The sequence below is a fragment of the Penicillium waksmanii genome (assembly GCF_028829765.1).
Source record: "Penicillium waksmanii strain IBT 27052 chromosome Unknown utg000004l:1.0-5674109.0:1.0-5678898.0, whole genome shotgun sequence".
Classification (NCBI taxonomy): domain Eukaryota; kingdom Fungi; phylum Ascomycota; class Eurotiomycetes; order Eurotiales; family Aspergillaceae; genus Penicillium; species Penicillium waksmanii.
Genome location: NW_026643251.1, coordinates 3,804,226 through 3,816,069, shown reverse-complemented (window position 1 = coordinate 3,816,069; position 11,844 = coordinate 3,804,226). Strand labels below are relative to the sequence as shown.

Genomic DNA, 11,844 nt, shown 5'->3' with positions numbered 1-11,844 from the left:
TCTTTTGTCGACTGTACCTAAACGTATTAGTTCCCCCTGCCAGTATAATGGCAGAGCAAACTTGAAGGCGCCGGATCGTACGCTACTCATCTGCCATTCTTAAATTGCCTTTGAAAGCCTCTATATAATTACCCGGGGCCAGATGGACAATTACAGATCGGATGTAAAACGTGACAGGTTTGGTCATTATGTACTGCTTCATTCCTTCTTAGTCACATCGTCTGGTCAGCCACAAATTCACGAATAGAAGCAAAAAGGATGAGGAAATCTATCTCCAAGAAATAAACCAGAAAAGTAAATTAAGACTCAGTGGATCAGGAGTTCAAAGAACAATAGCTGGAGGTCTATGATGATCTGGGGTTCGATAACAGCGACCTAATGGAAAAAGGCACACAAAATAGGTCACCTTTCGTCTATCATATTTTAAGCCGCATCAGAAATTCGAACAAAAGCCGTGACCGGTTAATTACGATGTAACGGTATGTTAGAGCCCTCCAGGGACATTGAAATATGGACTCTGACAAACCTAGTTCACACTCAGCATGCACAGTGGGTACCTGAAAGCCCTTCGAAGAGGCACCGATTGAGTATCAGCAAGCGACCATTTAGTTGCTGTCGTGATTGGGGCGAAAGAACTCAAATACAACGGCTTTATGAGACCATGACATAGCCAAGAAAATCGCGTCAGGAGTGGGCGCATATGTGGTGATTTAAAGCCACGACGTTTCTTGGTTAATTGAGTTCCTTATAGCATAGTCCACGCAGCAGGTTGCAGGGAGCCATAGGCACCTGGGCAGGGAATCGCGACCGTCACGGCTGACAAGGATTTTCTTAAGAGAGTGCTGTCGAGAATGTAACTCTGGGGCAGAAAGTGAAACAAGGAATTTCAACACCGGATTCTTATTTCACTCCGTGAATGTGATATGTATCATTTGGTATGAGTGATGTATTGTGTGCAGAGGTGATTGACCTGAATATCAATGATTTATAGGGGTAGTGAAACACGTACTAACATGAGGGGTATCAAAGTTGATTTGTTCTCGTTGAATATGCCAGGAAAGCCGAGTCCCGGAATTTATCTCGTGGCTCTCGAGAAGCTACTAGTACCTTTCAAGTTGCAAACCAGCGTGGCCAATGTCGTGGGAGGTGAAAGACAGTACATAATACCGAGAGAAAATATAATTTATGAACTCCCAAAATTGAGGAAATGCCCTCAAAGTTGAATCTTTGTGAGATACAATATTACTATCATGAAATAGAAATTTGGACTACTAGTAGCTACTCATATCCGGGAAAGGAAGCCGAAATCAGCCTTTAGATGCATGCAAGCCTCGCACTCCTATCTACATCGAGCTCATGTATCTCTTGTAGAGGGGGTCAGACGACATCAGACTCGCACTGAATCAAAGCACGCCTAATCGGAATTGACACGTCGAATAGCTGAATATGGAACGACACGATGATAAGTTTTTCGCTGCCTATCATAGACCATGCACGCCTGAAGGGCTTAAAACGCAGTGGACTTGTTGAGGGAAACCATATGCGATTGTCGTGCCGCGTGGCTGCCATTAGCGTGTCATACGGGATTTGACTTGACCTCCGGTAGACTGAAAACCAAACTAGAATACGAGCTTGACATTAAGCCAAGACGGGCCAGAAATTGTATTAGGTCAGGTTTCTGTAGGAATTCAAGACATGAGCCTCGGAATATGTATTAATAGCCCTCTACCCCGGTGATCGGTTGACCTCCGCCCCATCTCGCATAGTGGGATCACTTGTCACCCGCGGTTCCACTTCGAGTACGTACGATCAATTCCTTGCTAGCGCGATTATCTTCTACTCCGAGATCGCCATCAGTTGATGGGCAAACAGGGCGAATCGAAATTTCTAGGCAGATCGTGTATAGCCCCATTATCTCATGGTCATGTCTGCATGTTCGCGTGGCCCTTGCCCCAGGCTATCCACCTTCATTCGGAACAAACCCAATTATTAGCTATGCTCTTCGGCAAGTGCACCCGAAATTCAGTATCTAGGGCTACAGGGGGAAGGGGGATATCGACCAGTAAGCTCATCCAACGAACGTGTGATAATAATCATAAGCCGAGACAGCTACACGAGAAAAACAATTAGGTAGCCATCGCACCCCCTCCTTGGATGGATTCGCCCCCACCCCGCTGGTGTATTGATCTCACCGATCGTTCGGGACCATGCATGATCTGGCCAGGATGTAGACAGGATTATACCGAAGCCACAATATCGGGATACTCTCGGAAGGTCAGCTCTGTACGGTCGTCTAGGTCCTGGCTTACGCATTGGGTTCAAGTTATGGGCAGATTCCTTTGATTGCTTGGGCTACTTAAGCACTATCCATGATTATCTTCTTGGCAACCAACATACGACATTCTCATTTCTCGTAACTAGACCTGTTCATGGGACTCCCATGCACAGGTCTACTCGTAACTATTCACACGATCGCTCAATTCAGCCGCCCACGCTCGCGCCACACCCCCCCCCCCCGGTTCCATTATTTATTCTCCTTTCGACCGGGCTCAGGCCAAAACAGAATTGGTCGAGGGCTCAATAGTACGCAGTGTGACCAGTACCTTATTCGTTCCTGATTGATCTGCCGAACTCCACGACAACGTATACCACCCGTCAGAAGTTGGCTCGGCGTAGAAGGTTGCCCCTTCGACGTTGGTCATAACGTAACGTCCGTATAGCCACCAAATGTCGGTTAACTTTCCACTGCTCCGTTCGGTAGATGAGGAAAAGCCGACTTTGTCCGATCCATCATTCGATATGTAAAGAGCTTGGTCAGTCAAAGACTTGGCCTTGTTCCCGGAGTGCGCAGTAAAGGTGTTTCCATCCGAGCCAGAGACCGTGACTAAGTAAGAGAGGAATTGAATTAGTACCCGGGTGGACATGCATTCGACATCAAGGTGGCCCAAGTGGTGAGATACGCACAGGTGACCGGCAGCACGTCGGTTGAGTTTTTGGACTGAGTTGGATCGCCTATCAAGGCGGCACCTAGAGAGACGCAAAATTGTTGATCAGAAAATCCCTCGCAGGAGAGCCATATTTTCTGAGTTGAGAGTATCCCAACACTTACCACTCCAATAGTAAATCTGCAGTCCACTGATTTTGTCGCCAAAGGCATATATGCCGAACTCTTCGGCACGCTTTTCCAGTAGCCGAGCGAGACCAACAGATCCCAGGGCTACAATGAGTACAGCGATTATAGAAAAAAGGCGAAACATGGTTGATTGTAAAATGTACGCACAAGGGACGTAAAGTAATGCAGGTACATACAACTCTTATCTAACAGCGAAGAAGAGGAGGAAGAGAAAGTAAAAAGGACACGGGGTTCCAGGGGCAATAGAGGGCGGAACTGTGTAAAAACAAAAGGTTTTTGGTTTGGGTTATATCTTCGGGGCGTCGTTGATAATCCCAATGTCTGAGGACTACTAATACTCGGCGTCCCCTTGACCCTCTGAGCATCGCATAAAGATGCCGGAAGTATATTGACTCTACAATCCCGCCCACCAAGACATGATTAGGCCCACAATCTGCAGATCAGCTGCAGGCATGATTTGCTCCCAGATTTTGATTCAGTAAAGTACTTTGCACTGACCTGATTTCGCGGAGTCAACTGTCGACCGACACTTCCCATATGGGGGCAACGCCACCTCAGCCCCCGGCGGCCTAAAGTAAGAGTCTTTTGTGCCCGGGCTTATTCTTTGGATAACACGAGCTCTAGTCAGGACAAACCCTGACTGGTTAATGCCCGGGAAATAGACCTCGTGGGGAAAGCCTTAGCCAGGGTTAAAACCTGAACACCTGAGTTATTCATGTCGAAGTATAGTTGAGATTCGTGATTCTGAGACATGCAGCCCTAGTAGCCTTATCGGGACATCGGGGATACTGTATCATGTAGAAGGATGAGGGGAAAGAAGCATCTCGACCAAGCATACTACGGAAAGATACCCACTAGGGCAATTACTGGCGAAAAGCCTCACAAGGCCAACATGAATGACTAGTGAGATCATCCCATCCGGGCTAGTTGCGTATCTTATCCCGCTTAGCATGATATTGGCCCCTGGTTCCATCTGCATCTCAGGAATTGCGGGTTGCCCTGGCGGCTCGGACACGCCGCACGATAGGTCAAGTGAGATTTTAGAGCATGCCCAGCTCAGCCTTGTTCTGAAAGGTAGTGTCTTGTTCATAAGACCCGAAACTTGAAGGTATTTCGCATATATTCTAGCCTCAGAGCGTCATACATCACTCGCACTGCATGTCCTTTTTATTTTCGAGCCTCCAGTACTATATTTTATGTTTCTGTGCCTTTGTGTTACATGAAAGTGCCTCTTTAAAACATACACTGTTGAGTTCGGGTATAGAGAATTACTATGAGGCCACAGAAATTTCTTTTTCTGGCATATGCACTGGCCGCAGCTGCGTTCACCATCCCGCAGCTTGAGGCACGCAAGTCAAAAAACCCTCAGAAAGCCAAGCCTTGTGCTGGAAATACTGCCCACAAGAGAACAAAGTGGTGTGACTACGATATCAATACGGACTATACACAGACTGTACCAAACACAGGTGTTACCCGTGAATATTGGCTCTCAATTGATGAGATTACCGTCGCCCCAGATGGAGTCGAGCGTTTTGCAATGGCTGTTAATGGGACAATTCCTGGGCCTACAATTCACGCAAACTGGGGCGACAATGTCGTTGTTCACGTTACGAACCATCTGGATGAATCCAGAAACGGAACCAGTATCCATTGGCATGGAATTCGTCAGAACTACACCAACCAGAATGATGGTGTTGTCTCAATAACCCAATGTCCAACGGCACCTGGGTCAAGTATCACATACAAATGGCGTGCTGCCCAGTATGGATCATCTTGGTACCATTCCCACATTGGTCTCCAAGCCTGGGAAGGTGTGTTTGGTGGTATTATCATCAACGGCCCTGCAAGTAAGAACTATGATGTCGACAAAGGCATGCTGTTTCTGAATGATTGGTCTCACCGAACTGCGGATGAACTCTATACCTACGCTCAGGCTGTAGGTCCACCAACTCTCGACACAGGACTCATCAACGGGACAAACAAGTACAACGATTCTGGTTCTTATTTCACTATGCGCGCTAATAAAGGAGAATCCTATCGCCTTCGAGTTCTGAATGCGGCTATTGATACCCACTGGAAATTCATGATTGATAATCACCAACTCACGGTTATTGCTATGGACTTTGTACCAATCAAGCCATATACCACTGAGTACATCAATATCGGAATGGGTAAGTTACTCAGTCAATATGTTGCAAATACGAAAGGAAGATAATATTAATCTTACAACCTAGGACAACGTTATGATGTTATCGTCACTGCGAATCAGCCCAAGGCCAGAAACCACTGGATTCGGGCAGTTCCTCAAACAGATTGCTCGGAGAACGATAATGTGGAGGGCATTAAAGGCATCTTGCACTATTACGGCAAGGTTGGAACCCCCAACACATCACCATGGCTTTTTGATGATATATGCCTTGACGAGGACATGAGCAAACTTGTCCCCGTTGTCCCCAAATCGGTTTCAGCGGCTGGCTGGGATGCCATGACCGATGTTACTGTTGCCAAGAACACAAAAAATCTCTTCCGTTGGTACCTGAACAGCACGACCATGCAGGTTGAATGGGAGGACCCGACTCTGCTACAGATCCATGATGGGACAACAGAGTGGGAGGCTTCGAGCGGTGTCATTAAGCTCCCAAATGCCAACGAGTGGGTCTATCTCCTGATCAATACTTCCATGCCAGTAGCCCATCCAATCCATTTGCATGGTCATGATTTCTTTGTCTTGGCACAAGGTACTGGACCTTGGGATGGGACTACTGTTACATCAAACCCGCCACGCAGAGACACTGCCCTTTTGGCAAGTAGTGGCTACTTACTCATGGCTTGGGAGACAGACAACCCCGGTGCCTGGTTGATGCATTGCCACATTGGGTGGCATACCTCAGAAGGATTTGCCCTTCAATTCATTGAGCGATATGACGAGGCCAAGGAGTTGATAGATTACGATTATGTGAACGATAACTGTCAATCTTGGATTGAATATGATGGGGAATTCAGTATCGAGCAAGAGGACTCGGGTGTTTGAGTGGAATTTGGCGGTTTGTTGAAACTTTGAACATATGTTTAAATATAGCCTCCCCTTATAACTGATCATGCTTATGGTCTGTCAACATTAATATCTCATGGGGAAGTTCATACTTAGTAGCGTAAGCGATTCTCGTGATGAAGGATTAGAAAAAAAAAAGTTCTACGTATGTTGATGATTACGACTCGGACGGAACAAATAACAGTTACAACTCATCCCATATGTAGTTTGAACTTCCATTAGGACTGTGATATAGCCCTAGAAAGAGACGATAGTCCAATCAGAATTTGCTCCTCACTACAATCTCGTGCGCGGAACAACTATAGAAGTAGAGAGATCCTTCCAATTGGCGAAGATATAGAACTTCATGCAGTATGATGAATCTCCAGCGATCGCTCATGTGTGATGACGGGGTTGCTCAGATCTTTTGTGTAATGTTTGCCCCACGTCCACGTAGCAGATTGTGTAACCCAAGCCTGTTAGCCCTGCAGTTAGCCTATACCCTAAAGGCAGCTCGGCAAAACCCTAAATATTGCCAATTCGATGGTCGCTTGTTGATTTTTGACGAGAAAGGAGGGTGTTTCTGGGTGGTATCAGCACGGCAACCTCACCAGATCGAATACCGATCGGATGGGCTGGTCGAGGCTGTTTGGTTGACATTTTCTTCGGAGTCGATAAAAAAATCCACAACACCAAGCCAAATGCAGCATGACGCCCGCTAGCGTTTGTAGGCTGCATAAAGGGGGCAAAGTGATCGATCACAGAGCGGACAAGAATCGAGACGAGCCAAAATAGCGGTCTACACTGGCGGTCTCGGCTCGGATCCAACACGATCCCAGCCATCCCCATTCTCTCAACCCTTCCCTGTGCTTTGCGCTCCACAAAAGGATCGAAGGCCAATTAACAGTGATATGGAGAAAGGCGGGAGTCGCCATGTCTGTGGCCCAGGCCTACCAAGAGGCGGTATTAATAGTCGACCAGCCAATGATAGATCGTCACGCTGTTGATCCCCCCCCACGATCTGACAACTTGCAGGACACCGTCGGACGCTTAGGAGCAGTTGGTCTGTGCCTTTGATGGAAGAGATTTCGACGGCTTGGGAGCTTGTAAATGCAGTATCCCCAATTTCGCAACTCGTGCGACCTTTGTTCCCGGCCGTGCGGGTAATCTCATCTTGTTGAGGGAATATTTGATGCCGTATCACCACACCTTTCGCCGATCTCACTGGGACCTAGCGGGGTGAGAGATACGAATTTCGAACCGATATCACGAAGAGGTAGAGAAGCAACATTCTCTACTTATATTTTTCCCGCTTCACTGCCAGTGCTTGACCTGAAGATTCTGGCATCCAAATCAGCGACCTCGGTTGACTAGACGAGCGACCAAACGACCACAGCTTTTCCGATTTCAAATTGCAAATTGCTAGCGCTGTCGCCCTCCATCATGATTCTATGCTTTTTACTAGGCAGCCTCGTGGCATATTTCCTGGTCACAATTATCTATCGTGTGCACATCCACCCGCTAAGCAAATTCCCCGGGCCACGTTTGGCTGCTTTGACGGGTCTATACGAGATCTACTTCGCCGCCTGGGGGACCGGCTCGTTTGAAGATGAAATCGACCGAATGCACGAGGAATATGGTCAGTGTCCCTCTCTGTTCCTCCCCCCCCCTAAAGCTCCCACTATCGTGCTCTTGTGCTAACTTTCTCAGGCCCCGTGGTACGCATCACGCCCGATGAGGTGCATGTGCAAGATCAATTCTACAATGCTCAACAGGCGGACAGCTGGATCAAAGATACCAAGGCCATTCATTCTGGCCGACACCAATCGGGGTACACTAGCCCGAGTTTCCAGATCAGGAAGCGATCGATGTCGCGAGTACGATCGATCCTTCAAGTGGAGGTGCATCAGATCATCCGAGAACTTGTTCGGAAGCACCAAGTGCCTCGGGTTCTCAGCTGGCGCCTTCGTTCGTTTGCGTCAATTCCTAGTCTTTCGGGGGGTTCCGTTGATACCGCAGAGATGGGTGATCTAGAAGATGGACATCAAATGCGATCATCGATATCCAATCCGATGGCCCGGGGTCAGTTTCTCCTTCACAGCCCCAACGCCTCCGACCCGGGGCTCTGGGAAGCCGGCGAAGTCAAAAATCAAGACGAGTGGTGCAGGGCTCGATCCGAGTCTCCCGCTTTAAAATAGGGAAGAAGACCAGAAATCAGATCAAACAGAGTTGACTTGAGACTTTCCGAACGAGAAAGAGTCGGGGGTTTCAGGGTTGAACCGAGGGATTGGGAGACATGATACTTCCAGGATGGTTTGGGTGCACGCGAGGAGTCACCAATTGTGGGCCAGGACCAGGATCAGGACCAGAACCAGAATATGAGCAAAGCCAACTGCCACCAATTAAGGTTTCCTGGAGAGATGATATCGGGGAAATTGTGGACCGACTGAGTTGGAGAGTTCAAGGAGAAGAGAAGAAGAGAAGAAGGGAAGAGAGAAGAAGCAACTCGGGGCCAGACCAACCCAAGTTGGTCTTTGGTCATCGCTCCTTCCCCCACTTGCGGAGCTCCGCCGAATTTGCTTTGCTCTTTCCTCTCTTCAGTTCTTCAATTCTCCTCTCCTCCTCACTCTTCACTCTTCACTCTTCACTCCTTTAACACCTTTAACTCCCCTCTTTCTCACTCAATTGCTGTCGACAATCCTCTTCTCCTATCCCCTCCATTAACACTACTCAAAATGGTTCGTCCCTGTCATTCCACCCTGCATTGCCCCCGCCAATTCATTGGTAATCGCGCCGATCTTAACTAACTTGCCCGATCGCAATTCCAGCCTCACGCCGACTCTTCCTATTTCTTTGGCTCAACAAAGGCCGAGATTTACCCTCAACTACTAGACCAAACGAGGGGTCTTCTCTCCGGTCAACGCAATTGGGTGAGTGTCTCCCATCGTGCGTGCGGGTGCCCAACGGGCGTCGCAACCATCGCCAATTGAACAATGCGCTAACAGATTATCGTCATACTAGGTTAGGTGAGAGCCATTCCCAACCAGATCTCAAGGAACACATTTCCAGCTGCCCTGTCTCCTCATAGGCTTCGCGCGCGGTGTGGTGTTTCCTGGCTAATGCCAAGCCCGCAAACTAACATCCACCAGCAACCTTTCTAATGTCTCCTCGTTGCTGTGGCACACATTCGCTGCTCTCCCTTCCCCTTCCTCCTCGGTCAACTGGGCCGGTTTCTACATTCGCGATGACAAGTTCCCCGCCCTCGCGTCACCCGTCTCATCGCCTCCCCTCGGCGGCGGGCCCAACATCGGCAGCGTAACGATCTCGACCACATACGCTTCAACTGAGGACCAACTCCTGCTTCTGGGACCATTCATGGGAAAGCCTGCTTGTCAAGAGATCCGCTTCGGCAAGGGTGTCTGCGGCACCGCTGCCGCTACCCAGAAGACTGTTGTCGTGCCAGACGTGGAGCAGTTCCCGGGACACATTGCCTGTGATGCCGAGAGCCGCAGTGAGATCGTTGTTCCCATTCTTGTTCGGGGCGAGGTTAGTGGTCTTCCTTGTGTGGTGCACAGTGTTTCTGAATGCTGTACTAATGACTCGGCAGACCGTCGCCATTATCGATATCGATTGCGCCCAGCCCGATGGCTTCGACGACGTGGATAAAAAGTACCTGGAGGAATTGGCTGAGATCCTGGCTGAGAGCTGCGACTGGTGATGGATCAACACCAATGAGAAAATGATATATATTAAGACGAGATTCATGTGACATGATCGGAATTCAAATCGGGTGGGAAGGATGGGCGGATACAGGTTGTTGACCTGTTTCCACAAAAGTTCCGGGTTAATTGCATTCGGTCAATCTGCTACCGTTACAGATGGCCTCTTCTTTTAGATATTTGCGTTGGACAAAGCCTTGTTTTCGGGGGCAATGACTTTCATCGCGTTCGATATAAATGTTAATGTTACCTTCTTTCCAGTTAGAAGAACTAAAAAAATTCAACATCAAGATATGATGCATGACGGATGAAACCTCGCTAATCTTGCAGGAGTAGAAGATGAACAAACACCTGATCGTTTCGGGGAAAGTAATATGCAACCTCGGTAAGGATAGTACTAACTTGAACTAGTACTACGACCTGACTGGGCCTTTCTACCTGAAACGCCAGATCGACATTGCGGGGTGTTGGATCCCTGAACCACTACGTCTCACGTCAAAGCGTCGGGGTTCGTGTTCAAGCCGCCTTTTAATCTGAGACTCGCATTGCCGATGATCGACTCAGGGTCTGACAGGTGCCAATATATCGAGATCATCATTAAACCTTCCCGATATGTTAGGTCTATGCAGAGCGATATTCATTGCAGGCGTTGACTCTATGACCAGCCTCCATTTTGGAAGTACCACCGATAGACTTTCTAGCCAGAAAGGCAAGAGAAGACCGAATCGTACCCTCCAGGCGTTTATTAAAAGCCCTAAGTACTATGGTTGCAGGTGTTTACACCTCCTCTTGCCACATACTAACTATATCAGCGATCCACTTTTGATGCTAGTAGCTAGTTAACTACTGGAAACTATCCATGTCCGATCTTCTTCCTTAGTGTATTGAGCATTGCAACGTACACAAAAGCAAAGCTATGGAGGAGGGGATACTCTCATGGCCAATCTTAGAACTTGAATCATACCGGCTCTGGATATGGCCATAATATTGGGATACTATCTCGTACAATCAATTTGAAAATCATAGAAAGCCCCTAAAATCCAACAACAACATTCACAGCATCCCCATCAACTCTCTTCGAACTGTAAGCCACCTTCCCAACACAATCTCCGTACTCATACGCATCACCCAACTCCCCAGTCCCACCCGAAGAAGTCGGCACACCAAAAGTTACATCCGTCTTAGGCAATTGATCACAGGTATGAGTCCCCGAGTTCCAAGGATAATACTCCACAAAGCCCACCTGGCTCCCTTGGATACCCCCAGAGCCAGAGGGAAGCGTATAAGACCCAATATGAGTTTCCGTCCCATCAACAGCATCAACCATCGTACCAGTCCACGTGGTACCCTCCGTATTTTTGACGCGAAGAACGTAGCCGTGTGCGTAGGTCGCAGAGACATCGACAGCGCAGGAAACGCCCGCGCCACCGTCCGCACCGTCCGAGCAATTCGCATCTGCGCTTGTAGTGCCGGCAACGAAGCTGGAGAAAGCGGCGTGGACTACCGAGCCCGAGCCCTTGTCTTCGCGGGGCTGGAGACCTGTGTATCCGACATCGCTCTGTCCCGCGAAGCTGAATTGCTGTGCGTAGTAGTACCCGGATTTGTGGGCTGCGTTGGGCATAGCGATTGGGAAGCTGATGTCCTTGAGACCATCGCTAGGGGCGTTGGATACCTTCCAAGAGATTCCCACGAGGGCGTGGGTTGTTTGGAGGAGGGTTGAGAGGAGGGTGGTTTGTAGGAGGGAAGTCTTCATTTTGGTGGTATCTGTTTGGTTGTTTTTTGAGATTGATGGGATTGTGGTGCTTCTGCTTGTTTTGTATTGCGTTCTTTCGTTTAGTCTGGGTGATTCTTTTGCGAGGTAGAAGACCCCTTTATACTATTCCGGGGCTGCGTGTGGATACTACAAAACACCCCCTTTGCTTATTATTTTCCAAGGTTCTGACAAGTCAGGGGATACTATT

At 48.4% G+C, this 11,844-nt stretch overlaps 5 protein-coding genes across 5 annotated transcripts; 3 read left to right on the top strand and 2 right to left on the bottom strand.

The window, feature by feature from the left end:
- Positions 1–2,549: 2,549 nt before the first annotated feature.
- Positions 2,550–3,257, bottom strand: N7481_004232 (uncharacterized protein; the record flags this gene model as incomplete). The annotated part of the gene is made up of 3 exons (XM_057263451.1): positions 2,550–2,884; positions 2,965–3,027; positions 3,110–3,257. 3 exons carry the CDS (start codon positions 3,255–3,257, stop codon positions 2,550–2,552), a joined length of 546 nt encoding a protein of 181 aa, XP_057125112.1.
- Positions 3,258–4,406: 1,149 nt separating this feature from the next.
- Positions 4,407–6,164, top strand: N7481_004231 (uncharacterized protein; the record flags this gene model as incomplete). The annotated part of the gene is made up of 2 exons (XM_057263450.1): positions 4,407–5,304; positions 5,368–6,164. 2 exons carry the CDS (start codon positions 4,407–4,409, stop codon positions 6,162–6,164), a joined length of 1,695 nt encoding a protein of 564 aa, XP_057125111.1.
- Positions 6,165–7,607: 1,443 nt separating this feature from the next.
- N7481_004230 (uncharacterized protein) lies at positions 7,608–8,362 on the top strand (the record flags this gene model as incomplete). Its single annotated transcript, XM_057263449.1, has 2 exons — positions 7,608–7,803; positions 7,875–8,362. 2 exons carry the CDS (start codon positions 7,608–7,610, stop codon positions 8,360–8,362), a joined length of 684 nt encoding a protein of 227 aa, XP_057125110.1.
- A 537-nt stretch (positions 8,363–8,899) lies between these two features.
- N7481_004229 (GAF domain-containing protein) lies at positions 8,900–9,882 on the top strand (the record flags this gene model as incomplete). Its single annotated transcript, XM_057263448.1, has 4 exons — positions 8,900–8,902; positions 9,057–9,094; positions 9,314–9,710; positions 9,772–9,882. The coding sequence occupies 4 exons, from the start codon at positions 8,900–8,902 to the stop codon at positions 9,880–9,882; spliced, it is 549 nt and encodes a 182-aa protein (XP_057125109.1).
- Positions 9,883–10,916: 1,034 nt separating this feature from the next.
- Positions 10,917–11,636, bottom strand: N7481_004228 (uncharacterized protein; the record flags this gene model as incomplete). Its single annotated transcript, XM_057263447.1, has 1 exon — positions 10,917–11,636. One exon carries the CDS (start codon positions 11,634–11,636, stop codon positions 10,917–10,919), a length of 720 nt encoding a protein of 239 aa, XP_057125108.1.
- Positions 11,637–11,844: the final 208 nt, after the last annotated feature.